We start from the raw sequence: 25,316 nt of genomic DNA on the forward strand, positions 1-25,316 counted from the left end.
CACATGTACTGATCATATATATAAAAAGACTTAATATAAGCCGTTTTGAAAAAAAAATCATATTTCAACGTCTATAATAATATGTGCGCCACTCGTGAAATATACCTTTTGGTGCTCACTTGGTGAAATATATTTCGATCTTACACTAAACTAAACAAAATTTTCTCTATATATTCACATACTTTAGGAATAAAAGGCCCATACACTAATTACCAGCTTAATGTCTTCAGCGTACCCGTTTATATTCTATGACACGACTTTTAATGGCGCATCAGATGAAAAACAAAAATGTTAAAAAGCGGCTTATAAAGTTTTGAAAGCCAGAACTAACTCATAACTAGTAATACTTGTACATTTTGACGGCGCTTTCAATTGCAATCAAACACGGTTTATGTTCCGTTTCCTTTTTTTTAAAAGACATTTCTTTTGATATTTGACAGTTGTTCACTTTCAGGAAAGTATGACAACTTTTTAGACTTTGTTTGATTGAGTTTTAAGTCACACGGACACAGTAGGCCTATCTGTCATATAGTGACGTTCGAACTTTACTGGTGGAAGAAAACCACGGGTGCTCTTCCGTGCATTATTTCAGGCACGAACAGGATTTTGAGTAGAACCACCGACGTTCCGTAAGCTAGCCTGATTACTTCATCACAAGACAGAGTCCAAAGTCCCTGTCATGATTCAGACCTACAGCGGTGAGGGGAAAGTGACTTTCTAGATTTACTGAAGGATGAAGAAACCTCAATGCACCTTCGAACATCAGTTAAATAATGAAGACAAGGAAATAAATACAATATAATAATACTTTAAATAATTTTAGCATATTTTATTCAAATTCATAACAATTTGTAATAAGCAAAACATAGTATTATACATGTAATCATTTAAAAAAATATCCAATAAACTACATTGTATTTTAGACTTGTTAAAATAAAACTTCATTTTAGTTATATTTTCCAACAAGACCATAAACAATAGTTTTGTGTCGTACAATAAATGGTAATTTAAGATTCAATTATGAACAAAAAAAGATCTTTTTAAAACAATTGCATTTTTAGGAACACAACTAATTGTTTTTTCCAGTCTCAGACATATTCTTTTGTATTAGATATTTTGAAATGTAAGGAAAGTAATTACTAATCAAATGCATTTAAAGCTTGAAAGAGTTGTGTATTCTGTTGGTTTTTTTGCATCTTACTATTTTTACATACATTTTGTTTACTTTTAATATTGACAACTTTATTGTTGACTAATGTCAATATTAATTCATAAGTGTATATACTAAAAATGTGACTATGAGCTATAATGGCTTTGTCTACTGTATATTGTGAGATTCATGAAAGAATTAAGCTTCTTTATTCTTCTTCTTCATAACATTAGCTAAACTCACTGGCCATTCATTAATGAAGATGGTTTGCCGGACCACAAAAACAATTATCATTTCATTAAACATTACATACAATTGCAACAGTTTTTGCACAGGTGTGAAAAAAAAATGTTTCCAGCAATTTTCCTCACAAATATGGGACTTTATTCATAAATGTCATATTAAATTATGTCTGTATTTAAGTTTTGAAAATAGAACTTATAGGTCAAGTCCATAATAGGACCATAAGTGGTCATATATCCTTTTCAGCGACAAGTCTAAGATCTAGATGTCTTCAAATATACTGAATTCCTTAGAAAGGAAAGTGCAAAGACTTCCTTAGAAAGGCAAGTGCAAAGACACATTTAAGAAATGAGCCGCGTCACAACAAAACCAACATAGTGCGTTTGCGACCAGCATGGATCCAGACCAGCCTGCGCATCTGCGTAGTCGGATCAGGATCCATGCTGTTCGCTATCAGTTTCTCTACTTGTAGTAGGGTTGGTAAGCAAACAGCAAGGATCCTGATCAGACTGCGCGGATGTGCAGGCTGGTCTAGATCCATGCTGGTCGCAAACCCATTATGTTGGTTTGTCATGGCACAGCTCAAATTTAAGTTAAAACAAATGTAATGTAAACTTTTATATAATACAAGTATATGGAAAATAGTATACAAAATACCTGACCCGTCAAGCACATTAAGATAAAGTGAAAAAACACATTAAAAGTCATGCAAAAATATAGAGACAGTCATTTTGAATGATAATATATTCAATTATTTATATGAATGATAAACTTTCAAGCAATTTACGTAAGAAATAATCATTATTTCGGTTTTCATTTACAAACATATTGACTTTAAATAAAAAGTTAAACTTGTACACAAATTAACAAATTGTTTACAAAGAAAAGCACCACAAAGGCTGGGCAATATACGCCCGAATGCAAATTTGTTTAAGAAATCAAAAATATTATTTAAATTAGTGAACAACTCATTCTAAAAATTTATCTGAAACATTTTTTCTCAATAATCCTTCTGATACCAAGTGCATAACATTTATATGTCCAAATTTCTTAAAATTCTTTCAGACGTATATAAAATCTACATTGAAGAATATGTAAAATGAGCATGAAATAATAACATTATGATGATCTGTGATGTAACTGTATCACTTTTAATCATAAAAAAATCTTTTTAATGTCACAACAAGTTAACATCTTAATGTCACATTAACAATTGCATCATAATTAATGTCATAATAGCCATAATTTACCACTAGATTCAACAATCAATCCTATCTGATTTAAATTCATCACAATCGTATCATTTTTATGTCAAAAATCTATCATGACACCTTTAAGTCACAACTCTCATGACAGCTAAATTCCTTATTCAGTTATAACATATATAAATCACAATCAATTATGACATCAATATGTCCTGATCAATCATATAACATTTTAATGTCACATCCAATCATGTCACATTAAGATCACGATAAAACATGATATTTTAATGTGACCAAAAATGATGCCACATCAATGTCATAATCAATCATGGCACTTGTATGCAACAATCAATCACGGCATTAGCATAATCAAATCAATAATGACACATTAATGCCACAATCAATCATGGTATATTAATGTCACAACCAATTATTACACATTAAAGTCACAATCAATTATGGCATATATTAATGTGACATTCAATCATTGCATATTAATGTGACATTCAATCATGGCATATATCATGCTCAATACTGAAAGGATTATAACAATTTAATGTCACAACAGCTGTGAAAAAATATAAAAACAGCCAGGCTTTTCAAAAAAATATGACAATTATCAAGATCCTGTAATTACCATGACATTATATTATCATACTCACAAATGGCATGACAATGTTACAAACCAACATGTTATACTAAACCACTGCTGTATAATAATGTCAACTTAACCATGACATTAAAACATATACAAACAATTTATGACACAAAAGTCACCATAACAACCAAATCTGACACTATGATGAAATAACCATGTAGAACACATTTACTTAACAACCAACTATGACATCATGCAGACATTCTATGACATCACTCAGTATCAACCAATGATAGTGTAAATATAATCTGATGTTTATAATGAATTACCATACAAAAATATAGGATATATAAATATAATAATAAACTTGCTAATTTAAAATAAATTGCACTTCAGGCACAAGAAAAAGTGTAAACATACAATTGTTACATGCATTTAAACAAGTAAATAAACTTTTGATCAAAGATAAAGTAAACATATGTTATACTTCCCTCGAAATTTTTTCTAGGAGCGTAATAACTACCATGACTGGCATCTGCTTTCAGGTGTCGCACCTATTTGCAACAAAACATATACGAACTTATAACAAATACCAATATAAAACATACAGTATCAGTTTTGTTGTTGTTGCTTCCCCCCCCCCCTTTTAAACAGCTAATCTAGAACCTATCTAGAACAATGCTGTTTCCATTCTTAAAATTTACTGTTATTTTCATTTAAATTTTATACTTAAAGGGACTCCACTGAGGTCGAAAAGCTTAAAGAGATAAAATTTACATTTCTTACGGGGGGAGGGGGGGGGGAGGGGGTAGGGGAGTACTTAAAACAAAAATATATGCAAACAAGAGGGCCATGATGGCCCTGAGGTCGCTCACCTTTATAGGCCTGGAGTGGGGCCAGTTTAAACCCCAGGGCTTTTATTTGAACAAACTCGGAAGACACTCATTAGAAGATGTTTCACAATAATAAGTTTTAACTACACACATGTAATGAAAAACAATGATCTCACCCGCCCCCGTCCGGTCCTTCCCCCCCTTCCCCCCCCCCTGGCAGGGCCAATTTTCACCCAAGGGCTTTTATTTGAACAAACTTTGTAGACATCCATAAGAAGATATTTCATGCTAAACATCTAAGCTCTAGCTCATTGGGTTTTTTAAAAGAAGATTTTTAAGTTTTTACTACACACTTATAGTTAAAAACAATGACACCCCTGGGGCGGGGCCAGTTTTGACCACAGGACTTTTATTTGAACAAACTTTGTAGCCGTTTACTAGAAGATGTTTTATGCTTAATATCTAAACTCTAGCTATTTAGGTTTTTTCAAAGAAGATCTTTTAAGTTTTTACTATATGCATATAGGGAAAATCAAGACCCCCCCGGGGCAGGGCCAATTTTGACCCCAGGGCTTTTATTTGAACAAACTTTGTAGCGCTCACTAGAAGATGTCTCATGCTTAATATCTAAACTCTAGCTATTTGGGTTTTTTCAAAGAAGATTATTTACGTTTTTGCTATACACATATAAGGAAAATCAATGACCCCCAGGGCGGGCCAATTTTGACCCCATGGCTTTTATTTGAACAAACTTGGTAGACACCCATTAGAAGATGTTTCATGCTGAATATCTTAGCTCTAGCTCTTTGAGTTCTTTCAAAGAAGATTTTGTAAGTTTTTACTATATGCATAAAGGGAAAATCAATGACCCCCTGGGGCGGGGCCAATTTTGACCCCAGGGCTTTTATTTGAACAAACTTGGTACACACTCATTAGAAGATGTTTCATGCTGAATATCTTAGCGCTAGCTCTTTGGGTTCTTTAAAAGAAGAATTTTTAAGTTTTTACTATATGCATATAGGGAAAATCAATGACCCCCTGGGGCGGGGCCAATTTTGACCCCAGGGATTTTATTTGAACAAACTTGGTAGACACTTACTAGAAGATGTTTCATGCCAAATATCTAAACTCTAGCTATTTAGGTTTTTTCAAAGAAGATTTTTAAAGTTTTTACTATATGCATATAGGGAAAATCAAGACCCCCGGGGCGGGGCCAATTTTGACCCCAGGGCTTTTATTTGAACAAACTTAGTAGACACTCACTAGAAGATGTTTCATGCTTAATATCTAAACTCTAGCTATTTGGGTTTTTTCAAAGAAGATTATTTACGTTTTTGCTATACACATATAAGGAAAATCAATGACCCCCGGGGCGGGGCCAATTTTGACCCCAGGGCTTTTATTTGAACAAACTTGGTAGACACCCATTAGAAGAGGTTTCATGCTGAATATCTTAGCTCTAGCTCTTTGAGTTCTTTCAAAGAAGATTTTGTAAGTTTTTACTATATGCATATAGGGAAAATCAATGACCCCCTGGGGCGGGGCCAATTTTGACCCCAGGGCTTTTATTTGAACAAACTTGGTACACACTCATTAGAAGATGTTTCATGCTGAATATCTTAGCTCTAGCTCTTTGGGTTCTTTAAAAGAAGAATTTTTAAGTTTTTACTATATGCATATAGGGAAAATCAATGACCCCCTAGGGCGGGGCCAATTTTGACCCCAGGGATTTCATTTGAACAAACTTGGTAGACACTCACTAGAAGATGTTTTATGCCAAATATCTAAGCTCTAGCTCTTAGGCTTTTTTAGAAGAAGATATTTAAAGTTTTTTCTTTCGGTTGCCATGGCAACCAGAGTTCTGCATGGAATTAAATTCTTTGAACAATTTTTAAAGGTGACCACCAAAGGAACATTCCTGTGAAGTTTGGATGAAATTGGCTTAATGGTTTATGAGGAGATGTCATTTAAAGTAAAAGTTTACGGACGGACGGACGGACGGCCGACGGACGGACGCCGGACGAAAAGCGATCACAAAAGCTCACCCTGTCACTTTGTGACAGGTGAGCTAAAAAGTAACTAAACAAAAAATTACAATCTAACATTTTGCACTCAAGTTAGTGGTATATCTAGTATTACATCAAATGGAACATTAATTTCGAAAAAAATATTTCCAGTCCCATCATGACAAAAGACCTCAGTACAGTCCCTTTAACACTAACCACAATGCAATTTTCTAACCCTACAACCCTGAGTAATTAGAATGTTGCGTTTCTTCTTAAGAACAGATCATATTCTTTAATATCGTATAACAATGATTTTTTATTTCTTCTAAATATAAACTAACTCTACAGTGGAGGTGATATTATGTAAAAAAAAGTGTGCTACAAAATATTTAGTCAAAAAACGTAGACATATGATAAATTCTTAAACTTTACTTCACATTTCAAACACTATAGACATTACAACAGTTACTGCCACATCACAAAAAATACTCTTACAAATTTTATGATATCACGATCTATAGAAGAAAACTCTTGTATAAAGAGACAGTCAAAATTCAAGTAATAATCTACTATATGCGATAAAAGACTGACTTTGCAGTATTAAACCAGATTTTTACTGCCCGACTAACACAGTAAGAGCTATTTTTGCATATTTTGACCTCTCTTTGGTAATTTCGTGGATTGTAAGTGCCGATTGCAATGTACAAATTACTTTCTTTTGTCACTTCACAATATTTAACTTTAAAATACATTTTCGAATTTTCTTAAAAATTTAGCATGAACCATCACTGGAATGATATTCTTTCTGTAATTTGACATTTAAAATGAGTCATGATACTTAACTTATACAGAAACATAGCAACACTTAAGACAGATATTCAAGCTGACAGAGGTAATACAAAAACAAAAAAAGATAACATGATTTGCATATTTAATCTCGACATGTTTAAAAAAAACATAAATTGTTGTTTTTACGTAATTTTACACATCATAGAATTGTACTGATTCTCTTTATAACATATCAATATTACCGTAAAATCAAATTCACAAAATTAAACTACCATTAATTTTATATACCGTAGATAAGATATGCACCATTGAGCCATTTTACAATTATATAAAGTACATAACACTGCAAAATATTACATATCGGTATATTTATTTTCGTACAGATTATATTCAACCAAACCTTAAAAAAAAAAAGATAATATTTTACACAAATTTATCATAATTATATCATATCACAAGTCATATATCAAATCAATTAAATGTCTGAATAATAACATCAAGTTCAATCTCTTCTTAAAACAAGAGCAATCAGTAATCACATGTGTCGCCTCATGATGGCAAATTTCATGTTGGGACAAATTTTGTGACAGACAGACGGACAGTGCACAACTAGACTTGGTACTGATCATTCCTGTAAAGTTTGGATAAAATTGCACCAGTAGTTTATGAGGAGTAGTCCGGACAAGCTTTTGTGTATCTGGCAACACACAGAAAAAAAGACCTTTTTATCAAAGGGCCATAACTGGGCCAAAAATCATTCAACCGGAAAACCCGTGCAATATGCGCAAGGACTTGAGCTACAGATCAATCCTGTAAAGTTTCATTGAAATTGCATTAGTGGTATAAGAGAAGTAGTCCAGACAAACTTTAAAATTAAAAATTATTAAAGGGCCATAACTCTGACAAAAATCACTGAACCGGAAAATGCTGACAATATGCACAACTAGACTTGGTACTGATCATTCCTGTAAAGTTTGGATGAAATTGCACCAGTAGTTTATGAGCAGTAGTCCGGACAAGTTTTGTGACGGACGGACAGACGGACGGACAGACAGACAGATGGACAGACAGACGACGGAGAAGTGATCCCTATATGTCGCCACTACTCCGTAGAGGGGACACAAAAATATCTTCAGGAAAACATTTTACATGTACTCGACATAACTATATAAACTCAGATAATCACTGATCTTATGACAACGGGCCGGCAATGGCGTATTTCCATGTGACCTGCGTTTACATTGGTCAAAGTTAACCTATATTTTTCATATGCTTAACAAATCAAGTTTTCAATTGACAGACAAAATTAATATCTATGACAATTCTATCATGCTCATTATAAGTAAGTAAATTGAGAAAAATCTGTAGAGTTATATATTCAGCAGAGAAGAAAATATACCTGATATATGAGTTTCTTGGTGTCACCTAAGACTTAAAATCTTATTAAGTACCAGAGGTCACAAATAATATAGTTACAAACTATGTTTGCAATGGAAAATGTTCAAGTGAACTCATCTTTACTGGAAAATCTGTAATACAATGAATAATTACGTTGCCAGTATTTACTATTCTAACACAACCTGCATTTTTCCCTATTGAACATGGAAGAACCGAAAGAGTGTGTTATTATGCAATAAAATTACTGTTTGACGGTCTAATTATTTAGACATGTGACTTAATCATTATATATGTGATGTAACCACTAAATATGTGACGTGCTTAAAATAGGTACATAAACAAATCAGACGCAATTTAGCTTAATATCAGGTACAACAGCATTTATTTGATGATGTCGTGTTAGAATCGAAATAATATAATCAAATCGGTGATTTTATCGCTTGATAAAATCCCTGTTTGTCGTTCGGATGTGCATCATTATATCCTTGGGCTATGCCCTCGTGATTTAATACCTGGCATCCCAACTCCAAACAGTGCTTTTATTGAGCGATAAAATCACCATTTGGGATATATTATTTCTTAATTAGACAAAACAGCAACCCATCTAGGAATCATATACATGTATGTATGATTTTGGTAAGTGTGAGAAACATGATCCGATATTACTTATATTTATATAGCAGACAATAGAATGTTCTAGAACAAAATATTATAATTCATCAAATAAATAAATAGAATGTTCTAGAATAAAATATTATAATTCATCAGATAAAAGGTCATTCTAAATCACTTAGAACTTTATCAACATAATTTTTTTTATGCAGCATTTTATAAGAATATCCAATTGATCCATTTCCATTAATATTATCATTTGACCCGCGTCACAACAAAACCAACATTATGGGTTTGCGACCAACATGGATCCAGAACAGCCTGCGCATCTGCGTAGTCTGATCAGGATCCATGCTGTTCGCTGTCAGTTTCTGTACTTGTAATAGGGTCTGTAAGTGAACAGCATGGATCATGATCAGACTGCGCGGATGTGCAGGCTGGTCTAGATCCATGCTGGTCGCAAACCCATTATGTTGGTTTTGTCATGGCACGGCTCATTTTATCAATACTTGAAAAATATTAATGGAAAATGTGCCCATTGTAAACCTAATTTCACCTTAAAATTGGAATAATTTCATAGAAAAAAAAAAAAAAAGATTTTCCGGGGGAATGTTCAAAGCAGCAAAACTTAGTAATAATTGTTACTACGAATAAATAAAAAACATTTCAATACAGGTTCTTAAAACTGGTCCCTAAAACAAACACGATACATGGTGTAAAAATTATATTATATGTGTTGGTAAAAAATATTATATGTGTAAAAAAGGACCGACACGTGTGGAATTATCTTTTATACCTGAACATACAATTTGATATGCTTGATTTTATATTTAAACGTGTATGGAATGTGACTGAAATATATCTCATTAGTGCTAGAGTTTTCAAAAACCTTAATGTTACATCTATAGGTTGAGATTGACAATAAACCATTTTATAACTCTTAAAGTTTTCAGGTTATAAGGTTAACGGAGCATGCCTCCAGATTCATGCAAATTTTCATGTAAAAATTTAAAAATATATTGAAAAGTAAATATTGTGGAGTGAACAAAGAAAATTACAATAATCGAGATTGGACTGTATATCTTATTTTTTCCAAATATGGGAGCAGTGTACCAAAATATTTCTAAAATTGTAAGTTTTCAAAGAAATTTTGCGGAGAAATCTAATGATATAATGCAAAATAGGCCATGTATTAGACCAATAAAATAAATCTGATAGGCGAAATATTTATGCAAATGAAAAACTTATGTATATGAAAAGATAACTTGATATTCACTTGCATTTCAAGATCTTTCATAAAAATTTTTAAACTGATTAATAGTATTTCAACTTACTAATTTGTTGATTTTTATGTCACCCCACCACTGTTAAATTAATATGGTGACTTTCCAATTCTTTCCTCTACTTTGAAGAGTATTTAATTTAATTTGATTCCTGAAAAAGGGCCCTTCTAATATCCAAGCTTTTAATCAGAAAAATGTCCATAACTTGCAAATTGAATAGAAAATTTTGTTAAAATTTTGCACGCAGATGTCCTTTAAGGCATATAACTGACTTATGTTGTCAATTTTTTTAGTTTGTTATAGTGCCCATTAGGGTGGTCAGTCTGTAACACCAATACTTTAGCAAAATCAATGGGCTCTACCACCAGTGTAAGTTCAGGCCAATCAGAACATTTATGCTGTATTGCTGGTTGCTTAACATTACAATTTTGTATTTGGATAATGCAATATAGTGTAAGTTAACAATAAGTTAATAATTTTAACTATACAGCTGGACAAGTGTAAATGTGTCACACACAATAACAGCAGAATTAAGGTTAAGCCACATTGACATTACACAAGAATACACACATGTACATGAAGCAGTTGAGTATATCACAAAATATGGCATAAACTTGTACACATATTCAAGATTGCCGACGTTTCATGTTTTGTTAAATGTTTGTCAAGGTCATACCAAAATTTACCCTATGGAATAAGATCTTAACATGTTTACAGTACAGAACATTTTCACTGCTGTTTGCAACTGTTTTTCTGTTTGTCAGTCATCTGACTTGGATTTGGTTTGCGACCTTTCTGTGACCTTTCACCCATGTTTCTTCTCTGACCTTGAACTGGAACAAAAGGGGAGACAACTCCGGGCCCATCGTCGTGGAAACTATCTTCTCTGGAGGAGACAGTGCTCATTGTACGATCTGAAAACAAAACAAAAATCTTTTCTTTATGTAATCAGTTATAAAAATAGATCATTAGGATTACAAAGCACTGGACAAATAGAAGAAATCACCATAAAAGTAGCATCAAACGAATGCATGCCAGTTCCTATTCATTTTAGTAAGCAATGGAAATTGTGTATTATTTCATTTAAAGTGACATTTTGCTTATTTTTTCATTGTAATTTTTATTAACTATATATTTCAAAAGATTCACTGTTAAAATGGTGATTGACCTACAGTTGATATTGGAAAAAGTTTAGAATAAAATACAAATCTCCCTAAAATATAAAAAGACTGCCCCACTCTGTTTATAAATTGAATGTTAAGGGTAAATTGTGATGGATATTAATAGAAATTTCCTTGGTTCACATGACATTTTTATATAATTCATGCAAAGTAACTTATAAAATTAAAAGGAATTATGACAAAATGTAAACTTATTCCGACTTCACCTGTTCTTTCACTATATAACATAAGATGGGCATTATTTAATGTCACTTTAATGATATTATCTGGCCCATTATAAACTATATATTATCTGAGGAAAAGGTTTCAATGTGAATGTTTTTCAAAAAAAGCAATGGTAGCTATGGTAATTTACTAATGTTCTATTTGAATATTGATACATGAAAATTTAAGTACACATTAAAATGAGATGGGGTTTTTTTTTGCCATGAACTAACGAAGTGCTCATACATTGATATAATATTTATATACATGTATTCAATAAAATTGCTCATAGTTGAATCGTATGCTGTAAAATGAAATTCATTCATTTAAATTGTTTGTGACCCAAAGGTGAAGTGTCATTGTCTTCAATAAGATGTATCCCTAAAATAATTGTGATATAACCATCTCCAATGTGAAGTAACATTATATGAATTGTGAAGTAACCTTTGTCAATGTGAAGTAAAATTATATGAATTGTGAAGAAACCAAAGTCTCCAACATGAAGTAACATTACATGCATTGTTAAGTTACCTTCTCCAATGTGAAGAAAAATTATATGAATTGTGAAGTAACCTCCAATGTGAAGTAGTAATTCAAAATTTTTGCTAAATAAATGTCATTGACAAGTAGATCTATTTTGATGTGAAGTAACACTATTTATATTTTGATGTGAAGTAACACAATTCATATTTTGAGGTGAAGTAACACAATGTCATGAATTGAAGGAAACCGTGACTGATATTACATTTTCATTTAATTGTGAAGTAATCATCTCCAATGTGAAGTAATATTAATATCAACAATTGTGCCAAATATAATGGTTAAGTGAATCTATTTTGATGTGAAATAACACATATATTTCAGGTGTGAGGACTGGTGAGGTATAACCCATTGGTGAAACAAGCTGTTTTCACTGAGAAAGAAAGCTTAAGGTTTTTTAAGAACAAAAATTTGTTAAAAGATTGCTTAGAAGCAACTGCAGAAAAAGAGCCAAATCTAGCAAAAGGATCATAGAAGGTTCTTTATCTTATCTTTTCAAAGTTAAAATATCCTACCTTCTGTATTTTAGCTAGGAAGCTTTCTTTAACTTTGAAAAGTCCAAAGTTACTGGCAGACTTTGAACCCATACAAAGTGAGGGGCAAGTAACTAAAGACTGAAGTCAGTGTCCTTAGCCACTAGGCCATAAGATTCCTCCTTATAATAATATTCCCTGATATCATTGATAAAGTGCTCAGTAACAAAATACACAATATTCACCACAATAGCTATTACTATTCAAATACAACATGGACAAAAAATGACTAAATTTCTACATTGCACTAAAACCATAACTATGCTAAAAAAAATCATACGATTTCAAATTCCCAAAAAATAAACAAAGTTCTTTTTTTTTTCTTGTCAATTACTCAAACCTGACCATGATAACCTGACCAACAGTTATCTATCTAAATGTATGTGTTGTAATATTACCTTGATAACAACAATAAATGCATTCAGATTTATTTGTTTTTGTTTTAAGAAGCCAAGTTGACAAACTACCTTTCCGTAGGCTACCTCTCATACATGGGTCCCATTCTACAAGGTACATAGCTGCTTAGTAATAAATCAAAGAGTAGCCAATGTTCATTGATAAGTTCAACAAACAAAATAATGTTTTATAGACTGACCTTACAAAATTTTATTTATTTCACCAATCTTTGAATTGGAGACAGTCCATTCCAAGTGAAAAATACTTCAGTTTCAAAATGACTAAACTTACGCTACCAACAGTATAGAGCCAGGTCAGGTTAGAGGATTTACAGGCTGGCCTGGCTTTATTATAACTAGTGGCAAAGGTTTGAGGCAAAAACTCTGATCACTATATAAGTGGCAAAAACTCTGATCACTTTTGGGCCCAGCAGGTTAAGGGCTACTAAAAGTGATCTTTGGTGTTGAAAAAACCGACTTACAGACTTCAATGTCTCTAGCCATCAAAAAATTGCTTGGACCAATAAAACATTGCCGTAACACATGCCAAGAAGGGGCTTTTTATGAAAATGCCTAAAAATCCTACAACAGTATGCTATTTTTTTTCTGTTTTATAAAAGTTTTTTATATACTTATACTGTAACTGTATGGTAGATCTTAGTAACTCAGTTACAATATTATGTCACTTACATGGTCAAAGTTCATTCAAAATTTATATAACAATCAGAGATATCAAACTTTATAATAAATGATAACAAACCATAAAACAAATCAATAAACACAACAACATGACCATTTTTTCATATAAATTTCTGACATGTAAAAAAAGTATATTGCAAAGAAATAGAAGAATTAAGCTAGGTAGAAATACAAAATGCTCATATACACAACATTCAATGCAAGCATAACCTTTTAAACAATAGCATCACACTGTGCATATATGTTACCTTTATATCCGTAATTTAAGTTTTTCGAATCCTTAAACCTAGATAAACTGCCCCCTCGTATACTTCCACTTACACTAGGGTCCCATTCTATTTCTACCCATTCTAATGCAGAAATGAAATACAGTTGTTAGAGAAAATGAAATGAGCCGCGTCATGACAAAACCAACATAATGGGTTTGCAACCAGCATGGACCCTGCGCAGTCTGATCAGGATCCATGCTGTTCGCTATCAGTTTCTTTACTTGTTATAGGGTCTGTAAGCGAACAGCATGGATCCTGATCGCAAACCCATTATGTTGGTTTTGTCATGACGCGGCTCAAATGTAAGTGAAAATGAAATAGAGTTGTAAGTAAAAATCAAGTAATAGGTTTTTTTTTTTAATTTAAAGGCCCATGTTATGCCCAAGAAATGCTTTTATTTTGATTCAGTTGCCTTTTGAAAATATTACAGTTTAAGTTATTCAGTATATTGTATGGAAGTGAAAATACTGCCTGCTTTACATTTTGTTATTTTTATAACAAATAATTTCACATTCTTTGATTCTTTCTTCATGTAATAAAAATATTACATGTTTTAAAACCATGTAAAAAGTATTTTTGTCCATTCTAAGGAAGGAAACAACTTCTTCTTTTTTTCCTGAGGCATAACATGGCTTTAAGTATTAAAAGAATTGTAACAAGAGCTGTCCGTAAGACAGCGCGCTCGACTTTTTTATTGCTTGCCAATAAAAAAAGTTTTTGCAGTAAAAGGCAATACAAGAATCTCTGTATTTTTAAAGTGAACAATGGCCATGAGCATTAAGATATTTAGTGAAGAATTATTTTATTATGACATAATTTATGGTAAAGTGAACAAGTGGATAGGAATGAATTTTTTTAGATTTTTTAAGTTTTTTAGTGCTTACCTATAATACAAAACATTGACAGTTAAGGGCCATAATTCAAATAAAATCTTTGACAGAATTACCTTCTCCTGGACATGTTTGGGAATCATGATTGTAAACAAGTATTCCAACTTTCAAATTAATATCTCAAACAGTTCAGTCAAAAAGTGGACTGGTACTAAAAACTTAACCAAGATTCTAAGTCGATAAAAGGCCTTAATTTTTAAAACAAATCCTTGACAGAGTTACCTTCTCTTGCGTACAGATGGGGGTAATGATGTGAAATAGCATTAAAAGTTTCAAAGCAATATCTCAAAGGGTTAAGGCAATAAGTGGATTTTACCCATATTCAATGTATTTTCTAAGTCAAAAAGGGGCATAATTCTGTCAAAAACCTTGACAGAGTTATGTCCTCTTGTCTGTTGATGAAGGTCGTGATGGTAAACAAGTATGGTCAGTTTCAAAGCAATACCTCCAATGGTTTTGAAATAAAGTGAGGTGGTACAAAAAACTTAACCAAGCTCAATACACTTTCTAAGTCAAAAAAGGGCCATAATTCTGTCAAAAACCTTGACAGAGTTATGTACTCTTGTCTGTAGATGGAGGTTATGATGGTGAACAAGTATGGTAAGTTTCAAAGCCATACTTGTAATACTTCTGAAATAAAGTGGGGTGGTACGAAAAACTTAACCAAGGTGTGACGCCAACGCCGACGCCGACGCCGGGGCGAGTAGGATAGCTCCCCTTTTCATAGAAAAGTCGAGCTAATAAAAATGAAAAAAAGTTCCTGGCAAAACAATTCAATACAAAATGTATTTATGTTTAATGTTAATGGTGATGATATAAATGTATTGCAGAATAGAGGTAGGGAGAGGATTTTAGTGACACTAAGGTTTCTGGCAGGAATAAATGAAAAGGATAGCTATGTTTAGTTCAATCTAAAGTAAAAAAGTTTTAATGTTAGTAATTATTAAAATTAAGGATATATTTCTGTCATCTTTGAGCAAAATATTTTTATTGCAGAAAACTGAAATCTATCAAAATTTAGATGGACACAGTATAGGTCATATGGCAACATTCAAACTTTACTGGTGGAAGAAGACCTAGGATGCGCTTCGGTGCATTATTTCAGGCACGCACAGGCACCTGAGTAGAACTACCGACATTCTGTAAGCTAGCTGGATAGCTTACTCACATGAGAGACTCCAAAATTCCTGTTGGGATTCGAACCCACAGCGGTGAGGGGCAAGTAAGTACACTGTGTAGCAACAAATATCAATTTTCAGCATAGTATACTAGTACTTTAAGCATTGAAAAGATTTTAAATACTCAAAGAAAGAAGCAAATTTCTTGCCAAAATGAAACATATACATGTACATGAAACATTTTTAAAAGTTCAAACTTAGGTAAATAGTGGCATGGGCAGAATGTTACAGTTTTTTTAAAAAAATTTAATACCGATGGTCAAAATTAAAATATATCCCTGAAAATGACAAAATTCAGACATAAAATACAATACTGTGTGAGGCACTAAGCTTGTGTCTTAATTAGCATGGTATAATAATACATAAAATTAGTGCCAAGAACAAAGTGTATTAGAATATATTTATATGTTCAGCCATGCAAAGCATTATGCATGGTTGTATTAAATAATAGACACTCATCAGCTGAGCTGGTGCAAATCTTAGAACAAACATGTGCTTTAAAGGCAAAACACTAAACATTAAAGGCCCATTAAGCCTAAAATTGCTATTTTTTTCATTTCTACAAACATTATTCATTTTTTTTGGATCCTGTTACAATTTCTGTACAAGAACTCATTGGCCTTGCAGCGAATCTATCTTTTGCTTCTTGTGATTTTTGGCAGTAAGTACAGTTATAGTGATTTTGAATGGATGTCGAAATACATATTTTTGACATTTTAGGGCTTTATATCAAATGAGTTCTCAGCAGTGCTACATATAACTTATTTAGGTAATAATACTGCTAATAGCTACAGCTCTAGAATTAGGAAAACTACAATACCTTGAAAATTCCAAAGAAATTTGTAAGGGTTAACTATGAGTTGTTTCCTTCATGACATCTGATATTTATTGCTAGACTTTTCATATCTTACACAATCCATTAGAATGTTATGAAACTGACTTTCATATGTTCCCTTTCGCCCCTGTTCCTAAACCTAACATAGAATAAATCTCTTCACTGAAATGATTGAATTGACCGAAGAGCAAATTGCGACAATAATGTTCGCAGTGCCCCTGAAAGTGTTTATTTCCCCTGCCCTTTTGCTGTGTCAGAAAAGTACCTTTTTGACTACAAATCGTTCTGTCCTTTGATTAACATAAAATGCTCGTACCCTTAACTTCGCTTTATACATCTTAATATTAACCTTTTACACAACAGCACCATACTGTTTTCAAGTGCATTTCAGTTTTGGAACTGACCTAAAAAATAATAAATAAAGTCACAAATATTGATACCAACCTTCATGAGGTAATGGTCGGGTCACTGGATGGATGACCTGTTTTCTATCTGTGGTCGCCTCAGATCTACGTGTATAAGTTGGGTCTATAGCTGCAGCTATATTAAAATTAAACGGGTCACTAACAGCATAGTGTGAACTATTGTCAGTACTTGTGTCGTGACGGGAAATTCTCCCGTTCCTGAAATAATAAATTAAAAAGAATAAAATTTAAAAAAAAATAAAAAAGTAATTCTGGTATTGGTTTTAAAAACACAATGACACTTTAATGGCAACTTTACAGCTTGGCGATTGAAGATTTTATGAGTCACTTCGTGCATTATTTGAGCCACCTGCATAGAAAAATTAAATCAACTTTATGTGAGCTCATTCTAAACATCCAATCAACATTCAATGCCTACACAGGAGTTTATTACTTACTTAGGTGAAGGACTTGTATAACAAATATGATGTGAATACTTCTGACCGTTTATTAACTATAATTATGTGTTTTTCCTATGTTATGTGAACTGCTTCAAACTACAACTGTTAATACTGTACAATGTCAATTGTTTATACATATACACTGTATATAGTTGGGCAATATATTTCATACATTCTCATGTCCCCTTGTTTGTGCATGTGGGGCACAGGGCATCTGCAGATAATTAAAGATCCAATGCAACATGTAAGACAAGAAGGTCATAATTATTCAAATCGGCAGCTTAAGGAAATGTTTTGGTGATAAAAGATCAGCTTGTACTGGTCTATTAAAACAAGAGGGCCATGATGGCCCTGAGGTTGCTCACCTGTATATAGGCCCCCGGAGAGGGGCCAGTTTAAACCCCAGGGCTTTTATTTGAACAAATTTGGAAGACACCCATTAGAAGATGTTTCATGATGTTAAGTTTTTACTACACACATATAATGAAAAACAATGATCTTCTTCTTCTGCCCCCTCCCCCCCCCCCATTTAGAGGGGCCAATTTTAACCCAAGGGCTTTTATTTGAACAAACTTGGTGAACACCCATAAGAAGATGTTTCATGCTAAACATCTAAGCTCTAGCTCATATGGTTTTTTAAAAGAAGATTTTTTAAGTTTTTACTATACACATAATTAGTTAAAAACAATGACAGCCTGGGGCGGGCCAGTTTTGACCCCAGTGCTTTTATTTGAACAAATTTTGTAGACACTTACTAGAAGATGTTTCATGCTTAATATCTAAACTCTAGCTATTTTGGTTTTTTCAAAGAAGATTTTTAAGTTTTTGCTATATACATATAAGGAAAATCAATGACCCCCAGGGCAGGGCCAATTTTGACCCCAGGGCTTTTATTTGAACAAACTTTGTAGACACTCACCAGAAGATATTTCATGCTTAATATCTAAACTCTAGCTATTTGGGTTTTTTCAAGAAGATTTTTTAAGGTTTTGCTATACACATATAAGGAAAATCAATGACCCCCGGGGAGGGGCCAATTTTGACCTAAGGTATTTTATTTGAACAAACTTGGTAGACACCCATTAGAACATGTTTCATGCTAAATATTTTAGCTCTAGCTCTTTGGGTTCTTTAAAAGAAGATTTTTTAAATTTTTACTATATGCATATAGGGAAAATCAGTGACCCCCTGGGGCGGGGCCAATTTTGACCCTAGGGCTTTTATTTGAACAATCTTGGTAGACACTCATTAGAAGATGTTTCATGCCAAATATCTTAGCTCTAGCTCTTTGGGTTCTTTAAAAGAAGATTTTTTAAGTTTTTACTATATGCATATAGGGAAAATCAATGACCCCCTGGGGCGGGGTCAATTTTGACCCCAGGGCTTTTATTTGAACAAACTTGGTAGACACTCACTAGAAGATGTTTCATGCCAAATATCTAAGCTCTAGCTCTTTGAGTTTTTCAAAAGAAGATATTTAAAGTTTCTTTCTTTCGGTTGCCATGGCAACCAGAGTTCTGCATTGAATTAAATTCTTTGTACAATTTTCAAAGGTATACTAATAAAAAGAATAAGGAAAGTGAAACACACGAAACAAAGTGGGTCAGGTTTCTATAATTTTATTTAAGACCTACGTTTCGGCTATTCAATAGCCTTCATCAGGGTACAGATATATCAGAATTTTTCATCTAAGGTACAGTTTTGACGGTTCTTTTTGTCACGTGATCAAATCTATTTATAGAAGTTATTGTTAGGTGGTTCTTTTGTCCGTATATAGTTATTTGTATGAATAATTAGAAAATAATAATAATAAATATTTATAGTTATTGTGAAGTTATTGTTTATTTAATTAACAAGAGCTGTCGGTAGGACAGCACGCTCGACTATTCTTAGTGTTTGATAGTAAAAGAGCCTTGATAATTTTTAAATTTTTTAAGTTCACAAAAGGGCTAATTTTTTTTTATAAATTCATGTTATATGCCTTAGAGAGAGTCTAATTATACAGTATTGGCTTGACTATTCGGAAGGTAATGTAACAAGGGTGTTTTATTGAGTATAATAATACTAATTACCTATGAATACAAAACTTTGACAGAAAAGGTACAAAGGCTTGTTATTAAGATGTTTTATCAAGTAAATCACTGCTTTATTATTATAATGCATAAAATTGTCCCAAAAAAGGCACAAATCCTTCAGTAGTTATTGAGATAACAGCTTACAAGCAAAACTTTACCATGAATTTCTAAGTTGAAAAAGGGGAGAAAAATCAGCCTAAATGCAAGATAGAATTATGGATCTTTGTCAGTGACCTACAATTATGACCCTAAATGCATATGTGAAGTTTTAAATAAATATCTTTAATAGTTATTGAGATATGTAAAACTTGCATGTAAACATTAACCAAAAGACTAAGTAGAAAAGGGGATATGAATCAGCCTTAATGCAAGATAGAGTTATGGAACTTGGTCAGTGACATACAATTATGACCCTCCAATTATGACCCTAAGTGCATGTGTAAAGTTTCAAGTAAATATCTTTGAAGACCTTTAACCTTTAACCAAAATTTCTAAGTTTCAAAGGGGCAAATAATTCTGCAAATATTGCAGGCAGAGTTATGCAATTTTGCAAACTGATGTACATTGTTACTATAAAAAAGTATTTTAAATTTCAATTGAATATCTCAAGCAATAATTGAGATATTTGACTTTAGAAAAAAACTTTAACCAAAATTTCTAAGTTAAAAAGGGGCATAATTCTGTCAATATTGTAGGCAGAGTTATCCAACTTGTCAATCTGATGTACCTTGTTACTATAAATAAGTATTGTAAGTTTCAATTGAATATCTCAAGTAATAATTGAGATATTTGACTTTACAAAAAACTTTAACCAAAATTTCTAAGTTAAAAAGGGGCATAATTCTGTCAATATTGTAGGCAGAGTTAACCAACTTGTCAATCTGATGTACCTTGTTACTATAAATAAGTATTGTAAGTTTCAATTGAATATCTCAAGTAATAATTGAGATATTTGACTTTACAAAAAACTTTAACCAACGCAGACGCCGACGCGGACGCCGACGCCGGGGCGACTACAATAGCTCTCATATTCTTCGAATAGTCGAGCTAAAAATACCATAGATCAAGTAAATCATTATGTCCATGTGTTTTGTGTATAGAAAATCGTCTTTTTCGTCTTGGCAAATTGTTACATCTGAGATTGTATATGTCGGCGAATTTTCGTTGGATCTAAATGGAAAGTCCGGTAATGGTGAAAGTGGTTCTTCTACTGTCATTTCCTTTATCATTTGTGTGCAATTAAATTCCGGAGTAAATTTTTTGGCTAGCCAATTTTTTTGTCCTTGAACGATTCGAAATTTAGGTATAATTGTTGGTTTCGTGTTTAATATACATTCAAAAGGTGGTTGCCATGGTTTTACTGGTTTGATTTCGTCTAAGTCAGTTGTTCTTTTCTCCGTTTTAGTTTGGTATCTTTGCATTTCCATGCCGTGTATTTTACGGCAGTGTCTTTTAAGAATGTCCCTTCTTGTGTATTCTTGATCACAATGGAAGCATATGAACATCGTAATTGTTTTCTCATGTGTCTTGTAGTGTCGGTTGAAGTTTGATTTGGATCATTTGATGAATTTATTACATTTTGAACATTGCCGTAAATTTTTTGATATAAGTTTGAATGAATCTGCCGGTGCTGGTACTTGCTTGGAATATTTTTTCATATCTGTTATTTCCATTATTGTATTAAGTTAAGTCCGTTAGGTGATTTCGTTTTAAATAATTCAATGTAGGTTTCTTCTGTTCTAAGGCGGATGTTTATGTTCCTAGGTGTCATTGTTAGAACTGTGACGTCGACGTCTTAAATGTTGTGTCCGTTGGCGTAAAAATGTTTAGAGACAGGTTTTACGTCATTTTTATTACGTATGTCATTAATATGTCCATACAGACGTTCTACGATAAACTGTTAAAATTTTGTGCTTAGTTAAATCTGCTAGGTTAGAATCGGTTTTTAGTAAATGTTCATATTTGTTAATGATTTTGTTAATGTTAGGTAACCTTGGGTTGTTAGTGACGATTAACGGTATTATTTCGTGTGAAGAGTTGTGTTTTGTGTCATTAAGATGGTTGATTTTCGCCTTTTTGATAGCTTCTCGTATAAGTGCTTTTGGATAGCCATGTGCATGTAGATTATCGGTAAGTAGTTTGCTGCATTCCAGAAATGATTCTTCAGTGCTGCATATCCTTCTAATTCTAAGAGCTTGACTGTATGGTATACTTTTCTTTTGGTGTTTCGGATGGAACGATGTGTAGTGGAGGTACATGTGAGCATCAGTAGGTTTAGTGTATAGTGTGGTGGATAAGTTCCCATATGTATCTTTTCTGACAGTTACGTCCAGGAAGTGGATCTCTTTATCGCTGATGTCAGAGGTAAATTTTATTGTGTTGTGTTGACTGTTTAAGGCCATGATGAAGGAGTTCAACTCCTGTCGAGAATGTGGCCATATCAAAAAGATGTTGTCTATGTAGCGTCTATTTTTAAAGGTGACCACCAAAGGAACATTCCTGTGAAGTTTGGATGAAATTGGCTTAGTGGTTTATGAGGAGATGTCATTTAAAGTAAAAGTTTACGGACGGACGGACGCCGGACGGACGCCGGACGAAAAGCGATCACAAAAGCTCACCCTGTCACTTTGTGACAGGTGAGCTAAAAAGATAAAACTAGAAATGTGTCCATAGGACACGGGTGCCCCCACCGCGCCACTGTTCTGTCAATCTTATGACTCTAGGTCAAATATTTTTTGAAAACTACTAGAGTAAAGGGCAAGAACTTTACAAATACTGAATAAATCCACAAGCAAACCCCAAGGTGCATAAGTACACATGCTGAGCAACATTTTTGTAAACTTTCAGGCCTACAAGTGAAATACTTTTTGAGCTATGCATGAACAAGTTGAAAATTGCAAATTTATACTATTGTAAGTCAAGGACAATAACTCTTAACAAAACTGAAAAAATCCACATGCAAAGTCCCAGGTGCATAGCTTTACAGTGATGTGAATCATTATTCCTGTAATTTAGTGATGTTGATCATTGTTCCTGTAAAGTTGTTTGACTCTATTTCAATCACACAAGGAACAATTAACAAAATAATATCATTACTAAGTAAATGGAAATAACTCTACAAATACTGGATAAATCCACAAGCGAAATCCCAGGTGCACAACTACATATGCTGAGCAACCTTTCCGTAAGGTTTAATGACTCTATGTCAAATCCTTTTTGAGTTACATGCCACACAAGTTGAAAATTGCAAAAATTTTCTAAGTAAAGGGCAATAACTCTAAAAATACTTAATAAATCCAGACGAAAATACCCAGGTGCACAACTACACATGCTGATCAACATTCCTGTAAAGTTTCATGACTCTAGGTCAAATCCTTTTTGAGTTACATGCGACACAAGTTGAAAAATTGCAAAATTTTACTAAGTCAAGGGCAATAACTCTGAAAATACTAAAAATATCCAGACGAAAATACCCAGGTTTTTGAGTTACCTGCGACACAAAAGAGAACGGATGGACGGACGGACAAGGGTAAATCTAAATGCCCGCCACTAAAGTGGGGGCACAAAAATCTTAATATGTAATGTAATAAAATGATTAACTACACACCCATGGTATGGTAAAGGATCTTCACTATGGTAGCTTCCAGGCGGGGAAGGCGAGTCTGGTATATGATCACTATTATCAGATCTTAATCTTCCACGTGTTGCATCCGGAGGTTGTGAGGCGAGCCATCTCTCCACATCCGGCATTTCTTGCGTCGGGAGATAAGCCGGATCATAATTCTGTTCATTTCTACCTCCATGAATATTGTTTCTAACTTTTTGCACATTTTGTTTGTTTTGTTTAATCTCACGGGTCGGAACAGAATTGTTTAAAGAAATATCACTTTGCACATTTCGGTTTGAGTTTGATCTTTGTCCTTGAGAGGACTGAAGTCTGTGTTCCTCAGAAGCTTGCATAGGAGTTAAATAATCTTCTGAAGAGCCCTGACTATGAGGGCTAATATCATGATGATCATCGTCCTCGTTTCCGTTCTCCATGGAGAGAATAAAACTGTTGCGTCTGTATCTACGGTGATCGTGGTCCTGGTTACGAGGGGGTAGGGCCGGGGGCCGGTTAGCAGCTTCCTACAGGAAATACAAAAAATTTCTATATAACCACATCATTGAATATCTTACATGAATATCATACTTATAAGCTAAATCAATACACAAGTTTTATAAGATATTAATTATTCTATTCTCTATCTCTTCTATGTTGACCATACATGTATATAAATGGTTGTCTGCAATATAGTTCAAAAACCATTTATATAGGACCATATAACCTATCAAAAATCTTTATAACTAATAATATTACACAATCCAGCCTAAATAAAACTATGCTTATACTAAACCTGAGCCCTTTTTATATCTTGCTGCTGTTTCCATTTCTGTTTGGCCTTTTTTAATCTAATTTTTTCTTGTTCTTCTATAATTTGTGCCAGTCTTTTATCCTGCTCCTCTATCTCTCTCAGCTTATCTTTGTCCACTTCAGCCTTTGATCTCTGTATACAGATTTAGAGGATATTGAATGAGTGTAAGTTTAATACTGAATTTATTGAATGAGTTGAATAACTAGAAATGTGTCATCATGCCACGGATGCCCCCACATGCAGTCCAAATTTCAGATGGTGCATTAATTATTTTTTTCATTTTAAGTTCAAAGCCCTAAAAACTTCTCAATGTTAACACAAACCATTTTCATACAATGTTCAAGGCACTGAAATTATTCAGTCTTAACCTTTTAAAAATAGCATATTGCATATTTGTAGCCAACATAATGGCTAAAAGTATGAGTGCTGAAACTGAAAGTTCAAAATTTTTCCAACATAGTTTGTCTAAAATCATTGAACCACGACCAAATTCAAACTTAAACTGCTTATTCCTAAGATGTATCTATATTATTTTCAAAGTGAAAGGGACATTATCTGCCAAAAAATCATCAAACCATGACCAAATTCTAACTTGACCTGCCCATTCTTTTGACATATCCATATGTCAAATTTAAGTTGAATATGTAACACTGTTGGGTAGATAATGAACAGAAACTGTAAATTTCATATTATTTTCAAAGTAAAAGGGGCATTACTCTGCCAAAAATCATTGAACCATGACCAAATTCGAACTTGGCCTGGGCATTCCAAAAACACATCCATATGTCAAATTTGAGTTGAATGTGTTGTACCTTTGGGGAGATAATAAACGGAAACTGAAAATTTCATATTACTTTCAAAGTAAAAGGGGCATTACTCTGCCAAAAATCATCGAACCATGACCAAATTCAAACTTGACCTGTATTTTTTTCATGACATATCCATATGTCAAGTTTGAGCTGAATGTGTTGTACTGTTGGGGAGATAATGAACGGAAACTGAAAATTTCATATTATTTTCAAAGTAAAAGGGGCATAACTCTGCCAAAAATCATCGAACCATGACCAAATTCGAACTTGACCTGTATTTTCTCACGACATATCCATATGTCAAATTTGAG

At 33.1% G+C, this 25,316-nt stretch overlaps 1 protein-coding gene across 3 annotated transcripts in view; it reads right to left on the minus strand.

Annotated features, from left to right (window-relative positions):
- Nucleotides 1–814: 814 nt before the first annotated feature.
- Nucleotides 815–25,316, minus strand: part of LOC132757733 (trichohyalin-like) — a 43,417-nt gene continuing 18,915 nt past the window's right edge. For 2 of the 3 annotated variants that reach the window (XM_060749115.1, XM_060749114.1), the window contains exons 9-13: nucleotides 24,179–24,328; nucleotides 23,389–23,909; nucleotides 17,286–17,464; nucleotides 13,918–14,019; nucleotides 815–11,031 (exon numbers count right to left, since the gene is read on the minus strand). In XM_060749115.1, the coding sequence (XP_060605098.1) occupies nucleotides 10,847–11,031; nucleotides 13,918–14,019; nucleotides 17,286–17,464; nucleotides 23,389–23,909; nucleotides 24,179–24,328 (1,137 nt within the window). In that variant the 3' untranslated portion in view covers nucleotides 815–10,846. The remainder of the gene's footprint in view (nucleotides 11,032–13,917; nucleotides 14,020–17,285; nucleotides 17,465–23,388; nucleotides 23,910–24,178; nucleotides 24,329–25,316) is intronic. The other variant, XM_060749116.1, reaches the window with a different exon arrangement.

Source organism: Ruditapes philippinarum, unplaced genomic scaffold (assembly GCF_026571515.1).
Source record: "Ruditapes philippinarum isolate M1 unplaced genomic scaffold, ASM2657151v2 ctg790_1_1_1_1, whole genome shotgun sequence".
NCBI classification, from domain to species: Eukaryota; Metazoa; Mollusca; class Bivalvia; order Venerida; family Veneridae; genus Ruditapes; species Ruditapes philippinarum.